General features: G+C 45.0%; 2 protein-coding genes across 4 annotated transcripts in view; both read right to left on the minus strand.

Annotated features, from left to right (window-relative positions):
- Window positions 1-313: 313 nt before the first annotated feature.
- Window positions 314-1,195, minus strand: LOC118776090 (zinc finger protein Gfi-1b-like). The gene is made up of 4 exons (XM_036526210.1): window positions 1,184-1,195; window positions 954-1,097; window positions 623-788; window positions 314-510 (listed from the first exon to the last, which is right to left on the minus strand). Exons 1-4 carry the CDS (start codon window positions 1,193-1,195, stop codon window positions 314-316), a joined length of 519 nt encoding a protein of 172 aa, XP_036382103.1.
- Window positions 1,196-10,524: 9,329 nt separating this feature from the next.
- The window catches only part of si:ch211-239f4.1 (EVI5-like protein), a 33,120-nt gene continuing 18,085 nt past the window's right edge, over window positions 10,525-25,559 (minus strand). For all 3 annotated transcript variants that reach the window (XM_036527456.1, XM_036527438.1, XM_036527447.1), the window contains 7 exons: window positions 19,318-19,434; window positions 17,402-17,542; window positions 17,013-17,171; window positions 16,273-16,419; window positions 15,999-16,094; window positions 15,078-15,173; window positions 10,525-11,955 (listed from right to left, as the gene is read on the minus strand). In XM_036527456.1, coding sequence (XP_036383349.1) covers window positions 11,647-11,955; window positions 15,078-15,173; window positions 15,999-16,094; window positions 16,273-16,419; window positions 17,013-17,171; window positions 17,402-17,542; window positions 19,318-19,434 — 1,065 coding nt within the window. In that variant the 3' untranslated portion in view covers window positions 10,525-11,646. The remainder of the gene's footprint in view (window positions 11,956-15,077; window positions 15,174-15,998; window positions 16,095-16,272; window positions 16,420-17,012; window positions 17,172-17,401; window positions 17,543-19,317; window positions 19,435-25,559) is intronic.

The following is a 25,559-nucleotide window of genomic DNA, read 5'->3' on the forward strand; positions in this document are numbered from 1 at the left end:
TGCTGCAACGGTGCTCAGTGCCGGTCAGGGGTGTACGGTAGCGAGGCGAGCGGCTCACTCGGATCAGGAAAGCTCAGCCTTGTGCTTGGAGAGAGGTGGTCAGAGTGTGTGCTTATCGTGATTTCAGAGCTGAGATTTCAGGGTGTATGTTCAGCGCTTTCCGCACCACGTGTTTAGATTAAGCACTGTGTGTGTTCAGGGTATTTTGCACATTTTGGCGATTTCTTAACAGAATCCTCAGTGTGTTCGGCGCGATCCCCGACGCGAGCGCTCAGTCCGGTCACCGGTGCGTGCTCAGAGCTGCCCGTGGCGCTCAGCTCTGGGTTAACACGCTGCCGTATCCGCAGTGCAGCTCCTGGTGGCGCCGCAGGTCCACCTTGCGCTGGAAGCCGTGGTGGCAGCGGCCGCAGGAGAAGGGCTGGTAGCCGCTGTGCTTGCGGCTGTGAGTGATGAGGTTGGAGCTCTGGCTGAAGGCCTTGCCGCACACCTGGCACACGTGCGGCTTCTCACCTGAACGCGTAAAGACAGGGTTCTCACACCGACTGCACTTCCCACTCGCCTCACCTTCATTTACCGCGCATTAAGGTTCCCCGCATCTTTAAGGGCTTAGCGTACACGTTACCTGTGTGAATGAAGGTGTGTTTCTTCATGTCGGACTTCTGGTGGAACCTCTTGCCGCAGTACTGACAAGGGTAGGGCCGCGTGTCTGAGTGGATCAGCAGGTGGGTGGAGAGGGTGGAGGAGCGCTTGAACACCTTGCCGCACTCCTTACAGCTAAAGCTTCGCTCCTGAAACACACACACACACACACGCACTTCTCTTCAGCACACCCACAAACACATTCTGAAAGACACAGGAGTTCATTCTGACATGCAGAGCCGTAGGAAATGTAGGCGCACTGTAGAGTGCAGAGAAACACTACATAATTCACTTATTTGGACCGATAACCTCACCTTGACCCTGCAGTGCAGGCCAAGCTCTGGCCGGAAGCTGAAGGGCTGCTCATTGACCTTGGCGTAGGCAGCCAACGGGAGGCTAACCCTGCTGTGATGTGACCTGCGCAGGTGAGTCTCCAGGCCGGAGGCAGAGAAGAAGATCTGTGGGAGACACAGATCACATGACACATGGGACAAGGAGGAGAGATGTGTGGAAATACACAAATGGCCTGAGACAGGAACATCACCACAAAGCGCATTGGGATTATATGTGGAGAACAGCTTTTTTTGCCCTCCTGCCGGCTTGCAATCCAGCTAAGGTGTACGATGACAGTTATTAAAGTTTAGGAATGTCACATTTAACCCTTGCAAGACCAGCAGATGGGTGAGCCTACAGTTAAGAGGAAGAGCTGTGCAAATGAAGCTGGGCCCTGCTCACCTTGCAGCACACAGGGCACTGGCTGAAGGAGGGTTTGAGGGGGCTGCGCTGAGTGCATAGTAACGGGTCCCTCTCGTCGTTTCTGACCACGGCGCCTGGCCTGCTGCTCAGAAACGTGCTCAGCAGCCTCTCCAGCTCCCTCTCCGGTTCAGGGGCCCCGGAGCGCAGGGGAGGCCAGCATCCTAAACCTAGGGCGTGACCAGGCTTGTCTGCGGGGAAGAGGAGAGGGTGGCAATGTAGCATGGTGGTAAGGCGCAGGGCTCGTAACCAAAATTTTGCTGGTTCGTATCCCCACTGGGGCATTGCTGCTGTACCCTTGGGCAAAATATTTAACGCAGAATTGCCGCAGTAAGTACTCAGCTGTAAAAATGGATAAATTTGTAACCTATGTAATCCCCTGTGGATATGAGCATCTGCTAAATGACAATAATGTAATGTAATATTAATGGCCGTAATGCAGCATAGTGCTAAGGAGCAGGGCTTGTAATTGAAAGGTTGCCGGTTCGATTCCTCACTGCGGTACTGCTGTTATACCCTTGGGCAAAGTACTTAACCTAGAATTACCTCAGTAAATATCCAGCTGTATAAATGGATACAATTGTAATGTAGTGAGAGGGGATTAAAAGGGTTTCATGCATATAGCAGAATATTAACAGTTTGTACCTGCAGTCCAAGGGGTGAAAGCGCCAACTCGTGAGACACTGTGTGGGGTAGGAGGCAAGGGGTCTGAGGATGAAAGGGGGCTGTCCGCTGTCTCTGTGACTGCCACGTCCGGGCAGGCATTGGAGGAGGGGGTGCTGGGAGATGGAGTCCATTCTGATCGTGTCTCCGACTGTGAGTCTTGCGGCCTCACACACCACAGGGCGGAGTCTGAGTGGCGTCGGTCCTCAACAGACCGCGGTGTGTGACATCCTCCCCTCTTACTCTTGACCAGGAAGGAGCGAGGCATGCCAGGAGAGTCAAGCTGGGCCAGAAGGATAACCCTTGCAAGAGACAAACCCAGTTTCCCAGTTTTACTTTCACTGTAAGCTAAGGCTAGGCTATCACACAGTACACTTCTAGGGGTGGAAGTGTACAGAAATAATCCTGTGCTGGATCAGAGAGAGGTGAAATTTGGCAATCCTCACTGCGCCCCGTAGAGGGCAGTATCGTACAAAACTGATGGTGATGGAAAAGGGCAGCCAGTAATAGCCTTGAAAACAGGAAAACATATTTCTACATAAAGACTCCCAGTGATGCAAAATAAACATTCTGTAGTCCCTAATTAGATTGCTCCACAATTTCTTGTGATAATATCTTACATATATATTTTAATACATATTTTCAGATGATTTTTAATTAACTAAGAACAGATTGTTTGCATCACCAGCTGGGCTAAACACATGAGGTAGAATTTTAAAATATGTAGAATACCAAAACAATCACACAGCATGCAATTGCACCGGGGGAGGTGATGAGCTGCAAAATCAGAATGAGCTTGCTACTTCTCATTCTAAATTCTGCAAAAATGGCCCAAAGACAAAATACAATACAGTTAACAAAATGTGTGAATAATCTCTGAATAATCTCTGTGATGTATTATGCATCATATTCAGTTCTAGGGAAACATAGAAATCTTTGTTTTGTTGATGTGTTATATCAACATAAAAGATTGTTTGCCCAGTAGCAAAAAAATTGTGAATGGAATGATAATTGACCGATTGAATGTGACACAAAATGTTGTCTATGACATAAAAAATATCTATTTCATAAAGACATTGTCCTGACAATTTAGAAACATTTCCTTCCCAGTATCACTGTGTATTATCAATACAGAGCAGAGCAATCTCCACTAATGTTTGGTTCTGCAAAAAAAAAAATTCCAGACACCTTGAATAATTGTATTGTATGTAGTGGCCATGCAAAGTGACATTGAACATTTCCTTTTTAATATTTTGGCTCATAATACAATGTGTATATTGTGCAGTGATTTATATCTATATTTGCGGTGATGCGTTATAACATCATAAATAGATGTTATAAATATGCCAAGGGAATTGAAAAGGCTGATTGCGACTGGAACACCCAGATGTTGCTGAAATTTTGTAGCAGAAACTGTCAAATATGCATTTTAGCTTATTTATCATATGGACGTTCCTTGAATATTCTTATTTCTGCATTAAGACAATAACTGAAATCCTGAAACCAGCCATATTTCCTTGTGGTTTACATTATATATCTTTTAAATTCTACAAAGCTGCGAAATCAAAGTTAATCAGGGTATATCAAAATAAACAACTGCTGAATCAGAGCAATACAGAATACTCTCTGTAAAGGTATTAGAATCAACATAAAATGGATTGGCCCATGGCCGTGCAATGGCAGAGGAAAGATTAGAACTCATCAGAATTGTCATTTCTAGCAGCTAGAGAGAATTATACTGATTTTATGGACGAACAACTTACAATAAAAACCTGACGTTTTGTTGCAATGTTCTATTACACACCAAATGGGCTATATTACGGCTGAACATGTGTCTGACAGAGTTCTGTCCCATAACAGATCTGCACAGCTGTGATTATGGCAGTTTAACTCCAGTTTTAGCGCACCTGTAGCTTCCCTCCACATTCTGAGGGTTGGTTATACAAAAAAGAAGAAAAAGCAATGCAGTTGAACACCTGGAAGCAGATAATCATCTGTAGACCCATTTCTTTCTTTTTTGAATCTGTAAAACTGAAATAAGTTTTACCCCATTACTTCTCTTATCCCTAACTGGAAAAGAATCCATTTTCCCTCTTCTGAAATCTGTAAAACTGAATCTGTAAAACTGAAATAAGTTTTACCCCATTACTTCTCTTATCCCTAACTGGAAAAGAATCCATTTTCCCTCTTCTGAAACATCCATGAAAGTTTTTTTTTTACTTTTTCTTTTCTTTTCTTTTTTTTTTTTGTTTTGCCTTCAGTCATACTTTAACACTCATTTTCAAATTAACCTCTCTGAGACATCATGAAAGTATAAATAGCACGATCAGTCTGTGCACAGTGCACCCGTGGACCACTGACGGAGGATTTAACTGTGTCACCTCCTGTCGAACTGCACTGCAAAAGTGCTTGCTCTCTACCCTGCAATTAAACTCTGCACCAAATCAAATACCAGTGCATTGTGATGATAAGAAATATTGATAACAAAGAGAATTATTATTACCGGTAAATAATAACAATGCATAATTTCAGCAATGAGACGAATCTAAAACTAACAGATGGAAAAATAAAGTATGTCTACACTACAAAAAGATATGAAAAAGTGAATCACTCGTTCATCGCAGAGTGAAAAGTTGGAAGTGTAAAAGAGTAAAACAGCCTAAATTTTCAAACCACTACAAAAAAGAAAACACCTATGTTGATACCCTAAGCATCATAAAGTAAAATTGTAATGATGCAATCCCATTTTTGCTAATGATGTTATGATTGTAATTTCGTTGGAATACACAACGCAGACTGTGCTCGTTTAAACAATGTCTAGTTTGACATGTCAGCACTACTAGACGAATAAAAACGTCCAAATATTTGGAAGTGACAACTGGAAAAAAAAAATGTTGGTACTTACCAATAAAATCGTCACGCAGATTATCACCCGATAAATAATTCCTTATAAGACCTGCCTAGCTTGCTTTAGGAACTTTGCAACTTTTGTTTCGCTTATCTTATAATTTGGATTACTGTTTTTTGTTCGTAAATGTAAATCGTAACAGTAGGCTTATAATAGAAAAGTTCAGTACTCAATAAGTTCTTATAAATCTCGGAGGTATCGCGAGCTCGACCGTGCACGGGGTCAGCTTCGAGTGACATGGAGTGAGGAAGCGCGCACTGCACCCCTCAGTGTGTCAGCGCCTCAGACCGCAGGCAGCTTCCTCCCTGCGAGCCCCACTTCAGCTGCTGCAAGCAGCGGTTTTACCATTTCAAACGCCTTCACTTAATAAAGCAGGGTGATGGTGAATATTGACGGCATACTCCAAAGGAAACAGAGACAGCGAGAAACAAAAACGCACGACAAAAATCGCTGTTCGATTACAGAACTGCCATTTTGTTGCTCTTTATCTATGACTCTTACTCTGAGTTTTCGACCCCCCTCAGCTGATATGAAGTGATTGTATTTGCAGGTATGTGTTATTGATTTGCAAGGCATCACATCAAGAAACCTTATTTAAAAGGTCCATACTCTGCTGAAAAGCTTTACAATTTTTTTTTCCTGCCAAAACACTGCTGTCTGTAACCTACTTCTACATTCTGAAGTCATGTTACCTTACTGCAAGTTACAGACTTAGATTATTAAAATCAAAAGTGTTTTAAAGGAGTCTCTTCTCCAATCGTCTTTGTATCATGTGAGCGCACGTCTCTCTCTCACACAGACTTGAGCAGGGTCAGATGCTCCTCAGCTGCAGAGCTGTCAAACGGTAACCACAGTGGTAAAATCACACTGGAGAGCAACTTTAAAGAACAGAGGAAGAGAGAGAACGAAGGAACGTGAATGCTGTAGGGGGCAGAGTTGGGGAGGCCGAGGAAAATGTAAGAATACAGTTTAAAGGGGGGGGGGGGGGGGGGGGTTGTGTCATTGGTGTTCAGCGTATACCGCTCTGACAATTTGTGGCAATGCCAATGAGCAGCACTCATTTAGATAGGATTACAAAATGGCTGACGACAAGTTTGGGGGGGGGGGGGGGGGCGGTGAATAAAGGGAAAATCACAGACAGAGAGACAAGAGGAAGAATCTGTGGGTGATGGATGGATGTGTAAAGGCTGGTGATGGGAGGACTGGGGAGCGATTGAGGAGGAAAATGTGAATAAGAGAGGCTGCTGACGAGCACACACAGCAGACAGGAACACCTGAGAGTGTGTGCCCCCATCTGCCTTACTGAGATTTTCCGGTTTGTCAGTGTGGAGGTAGATGAGAGCAAGGAGGGGGGCGAGTAAAACCACACAAAAGTGACACCGGAGGTCTCATCACACACTCACAGACACACAGAGGCATGGCTAGACAACCCCCCCCACCAAACCAGACATGTTGCCACTGAGAACATAGTGTAAATGTTTATTTTGTATCATTCGTCAAGTACAGAACACTCAGTTATTTAACGGTATCATCATTAATATCATCATCACCGTAACTGTTATCTTTATTACTGTCATTAATTAATATACTTAAGACATCACATTGTAAAACTGCAAGAGAGAGTGGATAAGGTTTAAGGGTGCTAGTGGATATCAAAGTGCCACTAAATACTGCAGACCAGGCCAAAAACAGGGTAGCTAGGAGTTCGTAGTCTACAGGGAGGGTTTCCATAGGTTTTTGGCTCGAGCTTACAACCCACGCATATTCAAATTTGGGTCGTCAAGTCTCGGCCTGCTACAATTGGCACCACCAAGCAGAGGGACTGTTTCCTTCAGACCGAGCCGTTCAAGGCGATTTACATACTGAATTACACCTGAATTTTACATCTGAATTATACTGAATGCATTCCATACTTAATCATGTCCCTTTTTCACACTTTCCACACTGCAACTGAACCACTGAGCTTGCATAAGAAATTGAGTGGGAAATAATATATCTGAAAACAAATTTAGCATACATAGCGCTGCCAGGGACCGGGCAATCTTGTTGATTATAGCCATATTTGTATTCATGATAATGACAGCAATAATAATATTAATGCTTATTTTATAATTACAATTATCAAAAATATTTTACAGTTATAACTGAATAATACCCAGTGTCATCACTGCACATCAGTGCACCCTTAGAATTAGAGCCAGGGCAAACTGGGTCATGACCATCAGCACAACCCAGTGAAACTCTTGCAGCAAAATCCTCTTTCAAGTTTAGCTGTAAAGTGCTCTACTGAATCGAGATGCTGGGAGGAAGGGGAGGTTGTGGAGGCCAAGGTGGCAGCTCCCATCCCTTTATCTAATGCAAATGCACTGCTACCAGTGGCAGGGGGCACCTGATCCCAGATCTGTGACAGATCGGCTGGGTGCTTTGTAATGAAGTGGCCCTGCATCAAAATGGATCAGTTTAGTCAGCCTGTTTGATTAGAGATGGACAGCTCCATTCTTTTAGTGCCACAGGGTCCGCTTGACCTGACCTGTGGGCTCTGTCCATCCCTGAGTCACAGTTTAAATATATTTAGAAGGGTGTCTTAAGCCGGTGAAAGTAAGAAATGAATTTAAACTTTCCCCGTACTGGCACGCAGCCATTGTGACACCTCAAAAAGAAATTAGTGAAAGATTTTTTTTTTTTTTTTTTTGCTGTCTTAACTCACGCAATATTCTGTCAAATTGAGATAACAAAGCAGTACTGTACATTTCAACAGAAGTAAGACTGCCTGTCATCAATTTCTTTTTGTTATCATTCTGACTAAACCGTTTAAAAGCAGATTAAATCTGCCCCACTAAAATTCACCTTGTCTACAGCCCACATATACACAATTTATAGCACTTCTTTACAGATCACACTCAGCGGTCTTATTTATTATCCCATCAGAGTTACTTCTGAGAAATGTGCAGAATTCATGGCCACTTCCCCGAGAAGTTATGAGCAAAATATCATCCACAGAATCTCAGTGTAAGGACTTCTGATAAAAAAAAAAAGAACAAATGAAAAGTGTCTGTACTCTGGCTCTAGCAGACTTTCCTTTTAGCCCAGTCATCACAGACAGAGATATGCGGCACTAAATTAAATAGCACAACATCAAGGTTCATACTGGAAGTGGGGAAAACTGATGAGCTATAATACTGACATCTTTGAGTATCTGTTTATACTTTATATGCACAGCATTTTACAAAGATGACAGATCTGTTAACCATGTCCCTTCAAGTCCACTGTATCAACTCCAGTGTATCAAATCAGTCCGGGCTGCTTCGATAAGAGTTTACAGTTACGCAGTCCTGTGAATCTGTCTCTCTTAGTGCCCCGAGGCAGGCAGCATTGGAAAGAAGCCACGGACATGGAACTGTGGAGCACAGGAACAGTTCTGCAGAGGCTTCGTTTTGTGAATGAAGCGTGCTCTCGTTGTAGTGCTCACACGCAGATCAACAGCGGACGGTCCAATCGTACAGTACTTTATCTGGTAGAGAAGAAGGATGAGGTTTTTCGCTTCGAAAGACCCACTGCCTCTAGCACCTATTCTTCACACAGGACACACCCGCTGCCCTGTACCACTTTTCAGAATAACGCCCCGACCGAAATCTGAAAGATAAGTTTGGCAACAGTGGAGTCTGCAGTGAGTCTCATGGTGGGTATACTGCACAGGGGTGCTGGGAAGCCCTCATAGATTCATGAGGGTCAATATGCTGTCAGATTCATCCTAAAGCTACTGCTGATTGTCATCCTAAACTAAGCTGTACAGAAAAGGATATCCCACAACCACTGCTTCTGAGCATGGCAGTGTGTCAATACTGAGCCCCAGAACAACTGGACTGTCCAAAAACTACAGACCAACACATCTCTTTACAGCCAGCCAATACAGAAGAACCATAATATCATATATTAGCATATATATTATATAATACTCAATATGCAGAGCTTTCATATCATTATTCTCATGTTGTATATAATCCTTTATTGTCTCTATATTGCCCTTTATTTCAAAATATGTGCTTCTGTAATACTCTCTATATTTCACTATATTTGAAGTATACCGAGATATATACAATTTTGTATGAAATACAGTTGATTTATGTAGCATCTGAAAGAGTTACAGGTTCTTCAATAAAGGCATGCTGTGACACAGTCTCTCTATGTACCTTCCAACATCTCTGACCCTCTGGGTCACTTGAGGGGAATATTTACATAACATAACATTAGCGCCCCAGCCTGAACTCAGCTCAGTTCTGTACTGGGAAAGACAAAACGCCACAGGAAGCATATTGAATACTTTATAAATGTTGGGACATTTTAGCCTCTGAATCAAAATATCTTCACAGACATGTACAGACAGATGGACAGATACGCTGTTTTTTGATACCCTTGAAACATGACCACCGCCTGTGTTGATCTAAGAATACCTCTGACATCACAGTATGCAGGGGTACTAGCTCTGAGGTCAGGTGTTAATCTCACGTGGAAGAGGTTAGGGACATATTCACAGAATTGGACACAAGGGTCTGGGTAAGGTATATACATTTGATCAACAGCTGATCTGAGATAGGGCATATCTGTTTAAGGTGACCTGCTTATTTTTCCAACCATAACCAAAAAGGCAGTACTATCAGGAAGTGATGTCACAGGCAGATGAGTTCCAACAGGAGGAGAGGTATAGATATATTATAATACAGTACTATCATCAAAATGAGCATGATATACTGTATGTAACACAGACAAAGACACAGCAAGGTGGCTAGAACACAGTGTCCTGGTTTAACTACTCTGTGCAGTTAAGGATTAAAAAAAAGTGTCACATTGATTTTCATACTTTCAGTTTTCTTCAATACTTGCTAGTTATTTGTTTTTTTAGGGCACGCTGTCATCATACCAATCAAAACTATTTTTTTCCTCTAACCCCACACAAACTGAAACCAACATTTTTTTCAGACCCTTACACAAATACTCGTCAAATCCATACAAGCAGTGTGTCTGTGCACAGGGAGCCCTGACTGGGAGGGCTTTCTGGCTGTCCCCATGTTCCACCTCTGCCCTCTGACCTTAACGTTAAGACCTGAGGTTTGCAGTGGAAAGGTGGCGACTTGATTTGGGCCATTCAGAATCTCTGTGGAGCAATGAACCCTTTTCACGGTTTCTCTTGCTACACCAAATCTGGAGGGGGGGGGGGGGGGGGGGTACTGTGTTAAATAATATTCCAAAATAATAAACCATACAAAAATCAGAGCAGCACATTTTTTGACAGCCCTGTGGAATCAGGAACGTGTTACCTCAGGGTTCAAGTTGGCACAGAAGAACAAGATAACCAAAAGAATAAAAAGTTTGGCTGCCATCAGTATTATGTATTTATATGTATATATTTATATACATATGATTTTTAGAGATATATAAAAATAAAAATATCAAAATAAATTAGAACAAATAAATAAAAGAATTAAAAAAGATTTGGCAACATGGAGTTTTTTTATTTGTTTGTTTAAAGTCCTGATGTTTACTTGTCAAGAAATTCATATTATTTTTACTCCCTCTGTAAGGCATAGAGACACACACAAATATAAGGATATGGTAAGGTATATTGTTATTAATCATCTATGTATATCATCTAGTAATAGCTCTGATGTAATATGTGTATATAAGAGAGACCATGCTTTTCTCTCTCTCTTTCTCAGTAGATTTCTCAAGTGTTATTCTTCCCTCTCCTAATCCGGGTCCAGCTCTGTGTCCACTGTGCATCAGTATCTAGTGAAGAGTCCAGATTTGGGCATTTCTGAAGGCAATGTCGGGAGTATATGTCACAGCCTTTTATGTTTATTGAGACAGAGAGAGAGAGAGAGAGTGAGCAAGAGAGAGACAACAGAGAAAGAGTGAGAGAGAGAGAGGTTGAAAAGGATACTGACTTTGACCTCCACAGGACGGCAGAGGCACGGCTGGGCACGGACTGAACGTAGATTAAGGTGGAGAGGGAGAGAAACTATCAGATACGCTGTGTTAGCGTGGAGTTGGCAGTAAAACGGTGAGCACTATACACATGCCGGAGGTGGGAGATGAGTTCTGGGCCGGTTGGATAAGGGTCAGAGTGAAGACCCTGTGTTTTAAACACTAAATATCATGGCATCACAGGACTTCCTCTCTCTCTCTCTCTCTTTCTCTCTCTCACTCTCACACACACACACACACACAGAGTAACTGGAGACTTAATAACCAGATAAAGTGACATGGTTGTCCCCAAACCACAGGCGGTCCATTTAGCTCCTCTCTCACTGATCCAAAGTCTCCACACAGCTTCAGAGGCTCCCCGTGGGTCGGGAGCTTCCGGCTCGGCCACGCGGGGGTGGGCGGTTTGATCCAGGCGCTCACAGCTCTCCCCTGCTGCACAGTTAGCCGTTCTGCTGGGCTGCCTCACGCTGCATCGCTTGGCCCCCGCCTTGTGTGAAACAGCAGCTCAGGCAGTTCGGAGGGTGAGAAACAGTGCGAGGTCTCTCCGTGTCAACGAGACTCAAAACAGTACCGGGATGCCTCCGCGCGGTCCGACGCGGCTCGCGGGAGATCGAAGACGGGGAGGAAAGAGGGAGGAGGTTGAGCGGGAGGTGGGGGGTTGCCTGTCCGCGCGCGCGCGTGTGTGCGTCGGCGGCGTCTGCTCAGTTCTCCAAGGCTTCTGCGCACACCATGCCGGCGTAGAGCTGCGCGGCGGGGTGTCCGTCCGCGGCGTCGCCCCTCTCCTCCCCGTCGCTGTCGGAGCTGCCCTCGCTGTCCAGGCGGGGCGACGGCCGGCACGGCCCCGGCAGGGGAGGGTACAGCCCGCCGGCGGGGAGCGGGCTCGGCAGCAGGTCCTCGTCGGAGCTGAGGTAGTCGCCCTCCCCTGAGGCCGGGCTGGTCAAGCGCAGGTCCTGGAAACCTCCGCCCCCTGGAGTCTGGAACCTGGGAGGCTGGCCGCGCAGCTGCCTGATCTGGGCGGGGACAGGCAGGAGAGGATAAATCCACTGACACTATTACTGCAGCTTATGAACGGGCACTTACTCAGCAGTTGGGTCTATTTGCAGTAGTTTACCTGGAAATTGTCATAAAAAATTGTATCTATTTAGTGTGTGGATTTCTGACAAGATTCAGCAGGTAAGAAAATAAAACTCAGAGAAGGCGTTCAGTTGGATGAACCAAGCACACACCAAGCCAATGATTCACAGTGCCTTTTAAAAGGAATAAAAAATGGAAGCAAAATGTGATCTCATGATGGACTGCTTATATTCAACTGAATTAGTTCTCTCACTTTCCATCAACAGTAAATGCATTTTTTAAAATTTCATTATAATGGTTCTTGACATTAGGTTTAACATTAGGTCTCCCAGTGTTGACAATTTCTGAACTTCTGACAAAGGCTAGGCAGCACTTATACAGTGTTTTAATATTGGCACCATGAGCGTCTTTTACACCTTTAGAGGGCTGTAAAATTTCTGCATCTTGATGACAAAATGTGTTAAATCTCACCCACCCCACCCCCCCACCCTAAAAAAGATGCTGGATTTTCCCTTTAACATAGAACTGAATATTCTCAACAAAGCTGTTACCAGCTCTCTGATGACCTATTTATGCAAGCATATCTATACCATGTCCTGGTGGTCAGGCCTGACTGACACTGAGGTTGAACAGAGAGAGAGAGAGAGAGAGAGAGAGAGGGGTGTAGGGTAAGAACAGGGAGCAGGGGTGGTGAGTGAGGTAGAGGCACAAAAGTTTGAGAGAAGAGAGGACACTGAGAGAGGTGTTCAGCCAGAGTGGCAGTGCGATCTGTGTGCGTATGTTGCGTGCCTCTGCACATGCGTGTGTGTGTGTGTGAGGGGAGAGAGAGACAGAGGCTGGAGTGGGATGTGAGGAGGAGATGTGCAGATCAGTTAACTGTAAAGATATTAGGTGGACAGATAAATGTCAGAGAAAATCAGGGAGGCTGTGGTTGTGGTTTATGTTTGTAGGCTGCGCTACAGATTTTTGTCAGTTTGAAGCGAGATGATTTCGTTGTGTGGTTGTCTGGTGCAGTGCGCCTTGGCTTCCCGTGACTCTGGTACCTCTAGTGCGTCAGTCTGGTAGAATTTGCTATCTGGAAAAAAAAAGTGCCTTATTTCTTGCCAGGATACTTTGCCCTTTACATGTTTTAACTGCAGCCGCACATGGGCTGGCTGTGGGCTTCTGTGCGAGCGGCAGGTGTTGAGCGCGCCTAAGTCCTGTTTAAATGTGAACGGTCTCTCTGCGTTGCGTGACAGCGCCGGCCGCAGCTTCTCTCCCCCTCCTTCTGTGCGTGCGTCAGCCTGCAAGCACGGGTACGAGAGTGACTCAGGCCTGTAAATCTCAGACAGGCACGCAGGCTAGGTCACAGTTTTCCTTTAAGCATGGAGGGGGGGGGGGGGGGGAAGGGGAAGCACACAAGGGAAGGGGGAGGGGAGTGCTGTGTGTGGTTAACCATAGGAATACTCACTATGACTGAGATCAACTAGGCTCTCACCCACCCCCTTCCTCCTTCTATATTCTCACCTCTCCGAATTCAGCTCTTTTGCACTGTCGTGGCAGGACGGCTACACAGCAGCGAAAAGAGCCAAACTGTTCACAGCACAGAAAGACCTCAACGGGAATTGATTAACGATGAAATCATTGAAAAGGGTACACAGATTTCTCAGTTACTTCTCTATCTAACCCTGTCTTGTTATCACAGGAGACTAAGTAGTTATTCAAGTATTTAAGTATCGTCTATTTAATCTCAGTGAGTATTTACTATCTAATAAATGTTTGCTTGCATGCAGGGCCGCTCTCTGCTTTTGGTATTCTAGTAATTTGGGAACAAAAAGACCAAGCTAGTGTTCGCAGTACTGGGATTTAAAAATCACCTGACAGGAACATTCGCTGATTGTGGAGACTGATTCTTGATCGACTGTGCTGAGAACTAATGTGTGCTCCAATTAACAAACACAACAGAATCCTCTAATTTAATCACCTTGCTCATCTGACCAGCTCAAAATCACTGCAGTTCCAAAATACCAGAGGACTGCATTAACACTACACCTCTTTAGGATGCGGACACCACTGTGCCAGCCATCCACTACCACCCTATCTTCCTCCACCACCACATCAATATGATAGTATGAAGTTTATTTTCTATGTATAGAAAATGTCATGCGGTTCTCAATGGCTCAGATGTGCGTGCACTCGTAGAAAGCAAATCAGAGTAAAGATTTCCAAGGGCCCCCGCTGAAAGCTCACCGATGACCTAATGACTGAAACTGAAACCAAATTAAATCATAACATTCTCTGATCTCGGAACTCTTTAAGAACAGCAGAGTGGTGCGCAAGTGAGAGAAGGGAGAGGGAGAGTGAGAGAGAGAAGGGCAGCACGGTCTCACCCTCCCTCAGACAGGCCTCTGTCACGCACAGCTTCTCTCTGGATGAGCAAGCAGGGCCCTGCATCACCAAACCTCTCACCGCAGAGCAGCACAGCGCAGCCGGCAGAGATTTCACCCCGCCTCCTTTCCAGCCCAGAGGAAACAACCTGGATTCCTACCCGCCCCTTGTCTCCCGCATTCATTTCAGAATGTGTGTGAGAGACGGGTCTGCGCGGCAGTTACACACACATCAAAGCGCGTTATCTGGCGTGTGTGCAGAGGTTGGTGGCGGGGAGAGGAGGGGAGGGGGTTGCTGGGGAGAACTGGGGGGTCTGAATTACCAGAATCTCAATTTCGATTGAAATGATTCTGGGGCGCTGGGCTGAGGGTGGTTTACCTCACTGTGTCTTGCCGTTCTTGCACTTGATGCGAGGCTTCAGAGCAGTACGTTAAAGAGCATTCACACGCTGGAGCAGGTTGGTTTGGGGCGGGTTGGGGGGGGGGGGGGTGGTCTGTGTAACCAGTGCACTGCTGGTCCCACAATCAGTGAGGTTGTCTCATGTATGCGCCCCAGAGGTTTGTAAAATGCGCCGCTGAAGCATTAATCGCACCCACCATGACTCACGTTGGTCATGTGTGCGTGCGTGTGCATGTGTGTGTACCCTGGAGATGAGTACACTGCCTTCGCATATTGTGGCACAGAGCCTGACCTCGTTCTTCAGCTCGGCGATCTGCTCCCGCAGCTGGGTGATGTACTGGCTGGAGTCGGAGTGGTTCAGCTGGCCCTGGATGCGCCCCTCCTCTTTCTGGAACACAGCGCACGCATACACGCTGGTTAACGGGCTGACCTCCAGAGCGACGCTATCGCGGTGAAGCGCACGGAGAGCCTCTGCCATCAACAGCCACAGTCAGACACTGCGAATCTGTGACGTACGCAGCCAGTCAAATGCACTCAGAGTCTCTGCCTTACACTGCCAACATCAAATACACTGAGAACGTGTACACAGTCAAATACAGTGCTAACCTCTACCATAAAAAATCACAGTCAAATACAATGCTAATCTCTACCATAAAAAATCACAGTCAAATACAATGCTAATCTCTACCATAAACAGTCACAGTCAAACACACTGAGAATCTGTGCCATATGCAGTCAATCAAATGCACTCAGAAGTTCTGCCATAAACTATCACAGTCAAATACACTCAGAATGTCTTGGCAGTCACAGTCAAATGCAATGCTAATCTCTACTGTAAAAATCACAGTCAAATACAATGCTAATCTCCACCATAAACAGTCATAGTCACACTGAGAATGACTACTACAGTAGTCACAGTTAAATATTCCCACAATCTCTACCATGAACACTAGCCACCAAAATATTTTGAGAATTTCCACCATTGGTCACAGTTAACAACACTAATAATCTCTATCACAAACAGTCATAGTCAAACACACAGACGATCAGCACGCAGTTACCTGTAATGTAATATGCAGAGAATCACAGATGCAGAGAAAAGTGACTGACTGAAAGCTCTCCCGTACACAGATTCAAAGAACGCAGGGTGTCTCGGCCGCACACACTCACATACAGTGCGCACAGTACGGGACTGAGCTCGCCGCCTCTGTACCTGGATCTCCAGCTCTGCGATCCGCTGCCGCAGCTCAGCCATGGCCGCCATGCTGTCCGCCTCCCGCAGACGCACGGCCATCACCTCCTCCTTGCTCTGTCAGACACGGTGCGAGAGAGGGAAACGACACCTCACGTCTAGGGGTTGCCACGACTACACCTGCACAACATGCGTACATGGCCTGGCATGCGAACATCCTTGGCTCAAACCTGAAGGGAGCAAGGGGATGCTGGTTTGTGGGGTGCCGGGCCCACAGCGCCGCGGCGGCCCTTACCTTGCAGTCGGACTCGGCCTGCCTCCTCTTCATTTCGCTGAGCTGACCCTGCAGCAGCTTGTTCTGCGCGGTGAGGTACTGCACCCTCTCCTGCAGGGCGGCGCTCTCCTGCTCCTGGCGGCTCACCAGCTTACTGTGAATCTGGTTCTGAGGGAGGGGAAGGGGACAGGCTGGGCTCAAACACAGCGTCCAAGTGCAAGGCTGCTGTGGCCCTGTGCTGGTGGACCCCACTGAACTCTTGTGTATCACACTCCTGTGGACAGAGGACACTGTCTACATGTTCTCTTAGACAGAACTGCAGGTGATTCATTTGTGTCATCTCATGAAAGTTGATGTACTTTTACACGTAATTCCAGTGCTATGTCTGCACTATGCATCAGTGTCAGTGAAAGCTCATGAGCCTGACAGACAGAAATTTCAATGGATTATGGCTTTCAACCTGTTTTCATTAGATCAACAATTAAGCATATAATTGCAATAGTTGTCAGAATGATCTGAACAAAAGCATTCTTTTTGATGGCAACACAAAATTGTTCAGCAACTGCATACATCCACATGTATGGAAGTCTTATCAATTAAATCATCAAATGCAACATGGAGAAAAAAAATAAGGTGATGATACGCAATTAAGAACACTGGCATAACCTGACAATGGCTATGATAATTGCCACATTTGTTAAGGCAGTAAAACTAATGAAAACAGAGTGAGAGCCATGGCTGGGTTAAAGTGCAGTGCTGACCTGGCTCTCCAGCTGTAGGGCCTTCAGCTTCATCTCCCTCAGCTCCGCCTGTGCCTGTGCCTCCCGCAGACGCGCCCCCATCAGCTTGTCCTGCAGCTCGTTCATGGCGTTCTTCTTGGGGGACTCCTTCCAGTGCCCGCCCCCACGGGACATGTGGTTCTGAGAGAGAGCATGGACAGGCCTGAGAATCACCCTCCCTCATTGCTCTCTCTTCCCAATTCCTTCTGCCCTCTCTCCTCCCTTCCTCCCCTCTCCCTCTCCTGTTCTTCTCACCCCCGTTTCTTCGCCCTCATCTCCCTCTCCTGTTCTTCCTGCCTCCCTCTGTCCTCCTCCCCTCATTTCTCTCCTCCCCCTCTCTCTCGCTCTCCCCCTCTCGCTCTCTGCAGTACCTGCCAGCGCTGGTTGAGGTCATTCACAGTCTCCTGCATCTCTCTGAAGGAGTGCAGGGTCTCCAGCTCTCTCAGCTTCACCAGCTTCAGCTCCTCCTGCAGCTGTGCCACGTTGGTCTCGTCTGGCAGGGAGCTGTTCCTCTGCATCACATACACACACACACACAGGTCAAGGGTTACTGCAGATATCCAAATACACATACAAACACATACATCCAAACAAGCATGAACACATAAAGAAAGGACAAGAATGCTATACACACACATACATGTTTTTGCATATGCAACAGCGTGTAGGCTAATGTGTGATAATGTGTACAGCAGGGGCAGGCAGGCCGTGCCCTGGGTTTTTGGGGAGGACAGGCACTGTGAGATGGGGGTGGGCTTGGTGGGTCTGTGTCTCTTTGGGGCTGGTCAGCATCTCTTTGTGCCACCGTCTCCATGGTAATGTTCTTCCTCTGCTGTAAACATGGGAGGTCGTGAACTCGTGTTTCCCAGAACCCCCAATCGAGCGGGTCAACACTACCTGGCAGTCATACTTAGTTTGCTGAAGCAGAAGGCCGCTAGGCTTTGTATTACTCTGTTTTTTTTTTTTTTTCAAATTCATATTTTTGCATTTTCCAGCTCCCGGACCACAGTTGTTCAGGGTATCTAGTCCATAATGCTGCACAGAATGGTGGTGAACTGGCCCGCATGGTGGGCGACAGGGGAAATGTAAGCTGCTGTTCTCCATCTGTGTCATCACTCTGCAGTATCTGTCATGTTGTGTAAATGACGCTGATCAGTTCCTGGGTCCATTCTCATAAAAAATCCCAATGATGAAAAATAGCGCTTAAGTGTGAAAATTCTAAGAATAACAGTGACCGCTGCAGCGTAAGAATGGGTTGCACAGCAATTCATAATTCTTTCGGTATCTTAAGTTTGCTCATAAACATGTTAGGAACATGTTGGGAGTACCAATGAGCACTCCTAATGACATGATAGTATGCTCAGCTTACAGTTCATAGAAAATTGGATGATGAAGCTCATAAATAACTAAAATGGACTTGCAACTCTGTCACCGACAAAATGTGAGATCTACTATTGTCATTGTTTAAGATATCAATAAGGTCAGGGAGGGCTTCTGTTTGATCTGTTTGACTTTGCAAATGTGAGTTCTTTTGTATTCTGTCCATGGTTAAATTTAATTAAAGTTTTCACATGTGATAGTATGATTTATGTATTCTTATTGGGCACTTTTTCCTTTACTTATGCTACTAACAATCTATGTTCCTTCCTGCGTATCCAATTTTCTCTCAATACAAATGATTAATGTAGAGAGATTTGTGGTAATAATTAAGATATGTAAAGCATGGGGATATCCTTATTCTGTTATTTCTCACCACAGTCTAAGCACAGCTTTTCACTGCAAAAATTACTCAAAGCACTGCATGAATAAACTTGAGGGTGAGAATGCCTTTCAACACTCTTGCCCATTCTCACAGATAAACTGAGAATTTGTACAAAAACAGTCTGATCTTTAACAGAGGGAAGGCTCAGAGAAAGCACAGTGCAAACGTGCAGGCTGGTGTGAAAGTGCTCTGCACGAGCGATGGACACATCCCTGCTGTATGATGCTGTCGTCCACTGTGGTTTTCACAGGCACTGATGTACAAACTCACACGCCCATTATCGAAGATAGACACAGCGCCACACAGAACAACCAACTCGCCGGAGAACAACACTGCACACGCACACACACGCACACGCACACACACGTACTCACACACGTGCTCACACACGCGCACACACACGCACGCACACGCACGCACGCACGCGCGCGCACACACACACACACACACACACACACACACACACACACACACGCAAGCACACCGACACAGAGCAGAGCGTACGTACTGAAAGCAAGGCCTCACCTTCTCCAGGTCCAGCACCTTGTCCTGCATCTCTTTGAGCGCGCTCAGCAGCTCCGCCTCTTGCAGCCGAGACTGCTCCAGCTGCGTCTGCAGGCCGCTCACAAACTGCTCTGTGTACTGGGAGAGACAACAGAGCGTCAGAGAGAGCAACATGACCCCTTTTACTTTACTGTCTGCCAATTTCAGAGCGCGCTGCGGGCAGGGAGAAGGGGGCACAGGGTGGGGATTTATCACTGCGGCACACTGCACGTGTGCAGGACGGGCCTGGCATGGCTCCTAATGGCTGTGTTCTGGCACACTGAAAGGTTTTTGGGGGTGCAAAGAAATCATTTAGTAATGTCCTGCTTTTCATTTTTAATGAATAGCAGTGATTCTGTGATGCTTTTATTCTTTTTAAGGGGACAGAGTTCTGTTTTATTATAATGAGACCTTCTGTTTTCTCACAGTGTCATTAAAATGTATAAGAAGAGCTATGCTTCCTTTTAATTAAACTTGGATCTGAAATATCAATTAAAATGCTTTTCAGCAAGTTAGGCAGTACTCAAATTGCTCAGTTATACAGAGTAATTATTCTTGTACCCAGCTAATTATGAGTTAACAGCTTTTTTTTTTAAGTTGCGAATGTGATGTGTGCGTGGAATCATTGATGGTCCTCTTCCTTTTTATTGAGTTAAGACTGAAATGGGCATGTTACCCATGTCTTCACTTGGTCTATTCTGACTGCTCTCCCAGCTCAAACCCACCCAGGTTGCGCTGGCTGTGTGTCTTGAGTTTGTAATCAGATGCTTTGGAGTAAGCGTGACATTGATTCACCTACTTATCTTGCATGTTGTTCCGGGGAATCAAGTCTTACACAGAGGGCTGTAGCTACCAGGGTTTAACACATCAGGCCCAAGCAGTTAAGAGTGTTATAAGTAAATAAATAAAAAGGAGAAGTGCTGTTGTGAGTGTGATGTGAATCTGTGGTCGGTGGGAGGTTGTGGTTTGTGTCACGGACTGAAGAAATAACAACTACAGTAGCTTTCTCACGGGCAACTTCTCTCCGTCTTACTCCCTCCGTCGCTCGTTTTACCCTGTCACTATCTCTCTCTCTCTCTCTCTCTCTCTCTCTGTGTCTCTCTCTCTCTCTCTCTGTCTCTCTCTCCTTCTGTCTTTGTCTTGGGCTCAGGGTGAAAAGTTCAGAGAGGGAGCACAATGCTCTCTGAGAACTACTCATCTCACTCGTCCAAGGAGGAACCAGCATGACAGTGAGGAGCCGCGAGGAGGCGTGGGAACAAACACCATAGGCCGAGATTATGAGAAAGAGTGAGAGAGAAGTGAGCGCGCGGAGGGAGAGGCAGATGAGTGGTCGAAGAACGCCGAAAGGTGAGGTGGCTACACAAAGAGTCACGAGAGACGCAGGGGCAGCGGGAGAGGAATTTTGTCACACGCAGCGAAAGAAAACAAAATCTGATGAGTGAGAGAATTTTCTGCCATCAGCAGGTGAAGTCAGTCGCAAGAGGAAGTCAATCAACGATACGCTCATGGAGGGAGGGAACTCCCTTACATGAAGTAAAACCAGTGACATGCAGAATGGAAAGAATGATCGACTGTCATTCTCGCACAGAAGTGGGCTCCCCCTGAATTCCCACCGCTCTCTCTATTCACCATTCTCTCCCCACCCCCTAACTAAGCATCTCAATTAAATAATCGGCACAGACGAATTCACTTACTGCATAAGCGGGCCATGTTATTAAACGGGTCCTGTAAATATCTGGCATTTCCAAATTTACGCCTCTACAGAAATCTGAATCTCGTCACAATGATGATTTGTGCATTGTATGTACAAATGTGCAGGCCCTCCCAACCTGCCACCAAACAAAAAAAAAAAAAAAAGAGACGCGGTGGTGGGTGGGTAACATCCTCTTCTGTCTGCGCCTCTGACTCTCTCACATGGCGAACCCTTCCCTTTCGCAGTGGAATTCCTCACCCTTTACGTCGCTGCTCTCAGAGTGACTGCAGTGGGAGGCAGGAGGCGTGTGAACTCAGAATCGCTATTGTACCCATGGCTGTCATCACTTTCAATATGCTAAGGGATGTGCGCCACTTCACAGAACAAACTGGGGCGATTGATCGCGCGACCCATTGATTTATCATTGATGTAGTGTTCATTGTCAGTTCTCATCCGGCTCCTGTCACGGAGCAGGTGCGACCTCCTGTGACGTACATTTCATCACATTGTTGCCATTTAGCAGACACTCTTATTGAGGGCAACTTTCAAATTTTATCCATTTATACAGCGGGACATTTTTACTGAGGCAATTGTGGGTTCAGTACCTAGCCCAAAGGTACAACAACAGTTCCCCAGCGAGGAATCAAACCCGCAACCTTTCAGTTATGAGCCCTGTTCCTTACGACCGTGCTACACTGCTGCCCCTGTAGATTTCATCACGCTTAGGATTCTAGTATGGCTCCTCAAAACAATGATCTCGTTGGTCTGAAATGAGCAATGACGCCAGCCACTTTACCGAATGACCTCCCTGCTTGTGCTGCAAATCGGTGTGCTCGAAATCCAAAAATGGGCGAAAGGGACAAATTTGACTGGGAGAGTGGGGGGGTGGGGGTTGTAATAGGTAAAACATTGCTGGAAGGCAGGAGGTCATTGACAGGCTGTAGACCATACTGCTCACGGAGGAAACACAACACCCACAATCACTACCCAGCTCAAACCGCTTGCTCAATGTGCCATGCTCAAATTTGGCGCAGGTTAGTAAAGTCACAGCAACTTATCTCTGCATCTTTTACCAGTGGAGTACAATGTTTGACAGCCTTTCGAGGTAATGTCTACTGTACTACACAAATCATTAGTTCCTGAAATAGAAAAGAATTACATACAACTCTTCAATTATACAACTTATGCATAGTAAGAGAAGTTGACTGTATTTTGAACCACAAGTTGTTTACCAAAGCTCTGATAGAAATTGCATAGTGATTTATTTGCTTAATTTCGTTTAAAATGGACACCCCCATTACCATAGTGACCGTGAGAACACCAGCTCATAATTATCTAAAGAGGAATCACACATTCTGTTTAGCAAGCAATTAAGCTTGGGCCTAGCAGAGTCATGCATTTTGCATGAAAGGGGACGGGCTTTGAAATGAAAATGCCGGAAAGAGAAAAATCGAAACTACATTACTGACACTCTCCACCTCACTGAGTGTAATCTTTGTTATATACACTGGTATGTTCACACAATTTCAATTAATCTTTTTTATCATTGCCTGATGCCTTGCATTATTGTCATTATTACATTGTTTGAATGTTGCATTTGTCGTCTGTACGCTGATGGGTCATTAAAAAAAGAAACTTCTAGAAATGATAAAGGCCAAAGACAAACATGAGCAGGGACTAAAATTGAAAGGGATAAAGTAACGGTCACGCGCATTCATTCACCAGGCTTCACTTTGCGACTTTCATGCGATAGCTCATGTTAGGGTGAAAATTAGAACATACACCCCACCCGATAGTTCCACCATGCTGGATGAATCCCTTTATTGTATGCACGGGTGGACCACATCTCACATTATGGCTACTGGTGTTAATGATAACTTTTTTTCAGAGATAACATGGCTAAAAAGGCATCATTGGTATGGTCCAAAAAAAAAACAACAATCTTACTAAACCAGTAGTAAAAAAAAATGGTTGTTCATGTTATGGTTCATCAGCAAGCAATTAATTAAGTAACTTTAGGGGGTTAAAGGTTGAATTATTATAGCATGGCAGACATAAAAATTTTTTTCTTTACAGAAATATTGATGTTACATCATGTTTACCTTTACCTACACTACCACAACTTAATAATGATAACTCCATGCTTCATTTTGCTCTTGGGTCTCCACTCACATATATAAATAGACCGTATATATGTACACATAAGCACATTATCAGCAGGATCAAAGTCTGAATTTTACCTCTGTCATACAAGTGGAGCAATAGGCTGTTAATGTTTCAAGCTGAAATCAAGCTTTGAGATTTATCAATATAGGCATGTCTTTCTGATTGGGAACAGTAGAGCAGAAGGGGTAAGACAGCAGAGACCAGTCAGTGGACATGCATCTGATGTCATTTTTTCTCTTTAAGACGTGTACAAGCAGACACAAGCAAAAAAAAATACGGTTCGGCTCTTACCCGAGGGGAAAATAAACAATGCTACAACATGTAAGAAACCGCCGTTAACCATTTCTGTCGTTCTAGCTACATTAATCATAAGTGGCTGCGCTATATTTTATATAAATGTGTGAATCCTTTCTCACACACACTCCACCCTGCTAACCACTTCTACTCATACAGAGAGAGAGGACTATGTGAGAACCATAGACCAGATTAGTGCAGAAGTGAACAGTAGTTACGCACAGCAGTAAATATAAACACAAATGATTAATTCTGCAAACATGCACACTCTTGCACTATAGCTGTTAAAGAAATGATGCACGCACACACAACCAACAAAAGCACAGACCCATAATTGTGTACACAGCAATACAGAAGCCTGTATATAATGTAACTCACACTAAACCTATTAACATCAAACTTTCCGAACCCCCTATTGAGCAGAAGGGAGTTCACTCAATTTTGAAAATAATAATGTGAACCACGAGATTATCATTTATCATCAGCTGATAGATCGACTGGGTATGATTTTATCTCAGCCACTGAAGCAGACATTATGAAGGGAGGCAGATTTACAGAAAGGTGGAGATAACATGCCATTTTGCAGATATTTTTACGTGACACAGTAGCAGAAAAAGAGACAGAAATTAAAAACAACACACAAAAAAGAACACTACCAGGCACTACACAACACCTGTTTTAAATTTGAAATTTCAATTGCAGGCTCAAAAAGCAGATTCATACAGACACACAAAACACACGAGCGCAGAGACGCTATTTTCCATTAGGTTTAGAACTGGAGCCCTCCTGACCTAAATACAGAGATAGTCCCCACACCTGCTAACCTGCCCGTTATTTCTACTGAGCCACAAACACACAGACACACACGCACACACACACACACACACACACACACACACACACAGATCCATGAGCAAACGCAAACGCATCAACAAACACACACGTATACACACACAAGCATACACAACGACAAACACACAGACACACATAAATCCACAAGCACACCCAAACACACACGCACACACACACACACACACACATGCACAAAAAATTAAGTTAAAAATTAGACACTGGCACAGAGAACTGACTAGTGAATGCTTCTCTCACAATCCTAGCTGTGAGCAGATATTTTAGCTGGCTAATCTCAGGGAAGATCAAAGATGAATACTTCATACTGTCAGAGACCCATGAGAAGACATTTCTTCAAGATTAGTTTTCTGCTCTCAGTATCACCATCTTGCAAAAATGAAATGAAATTCCTCTGAAAGTCCCCTGGCTGACTGAACCTGGGAATGGATGGGGGCCGCTGGGAGTGGCTGTGAGAAAGAAAATTCATTTGGAAGTCCAAAGAGAGGCCCTGTCAGTGGTTTTGTTCATAATTTTTGGTACTAAATTCCCCTGTTATCAGATTCTTACGATGAAAAACCCCTAGACATAGTACTAATAGCGACATTCCTTTTCAACCAACCATGACAGGGGTTCGTTCAGTAAACTGGTGACATGAAGTCACTTGCACAGGTTCCACATCCACAAACACAGTACGCCAACACTGACCTGTCACACTGAACAGATTAACGTCACACCTCACAGCACATTATGATATGTTTCATATCATTAGATATCATTAGATTAGTTTTCCAGTGCTCAGAAACACCAGCATTTCATTGGTACAATTTATATATTTAGCTAAATGAATACTCTACTCCTCTCAGCCCTTAAAAATCACAGTGAGTATTTTTGCCTTAACTGAAAGGTGACCTGGAAAAACTGAATTGTGCCCTGTGATGTAAAAATGGGGAAAACTGAACAATCGTCATAATTAAGTTTTTTGTTCCTGGATCAACCTCTTCATCAGCTACTTTCTAGCAGGTCAATAAGACAAAACAGAGGAACATCACTAGGATGTATCAGTCAATGGCATATACACTATATGGACAAAAGCATTCGGACGCCTGACCATTACATTGTAATGACATTGTATTCAAATACATATACTATAATATGGGGTTGGTCCCCCTTTTGCAGCTATAACAGCTTCCACTCTTCTTGGAAGGCTTTCCACAAGATTTTG

Source organism: Megalops cyprinoides, chromosome 1 (genome assembly GCF_013368585.1).
Source record: "Megalops cyprinoides isolate fMegCyp1 chromosome 1, fMegCyp1.pri, whole genome shotgun sequence".
Taxonomy (NCBI): Eukaryota; Metazoa; Chordata; class Actinopteri; order Elopiformes; family Megalopidae; genus Megalops; species Megalops cyprinoides.

Coding starts and splice junctions, on each gene's coding strand:
- LOC118776090 (XM_036526210.1), bottom strand. Junction 789..953: donor GCCTGCACTGCAGGGTCAAG/GTGAGGTTATCG, acceptor TGTGTGTTTCAG/GAGCGAAGCTTTAGCTGTAA. Junction 511..622: donor ACACACCTTCATTCACACAG/GTAACGTGTACG, acceptor TTACGCGTTCAG/GTGAGAAGCCGCACGTGTGC.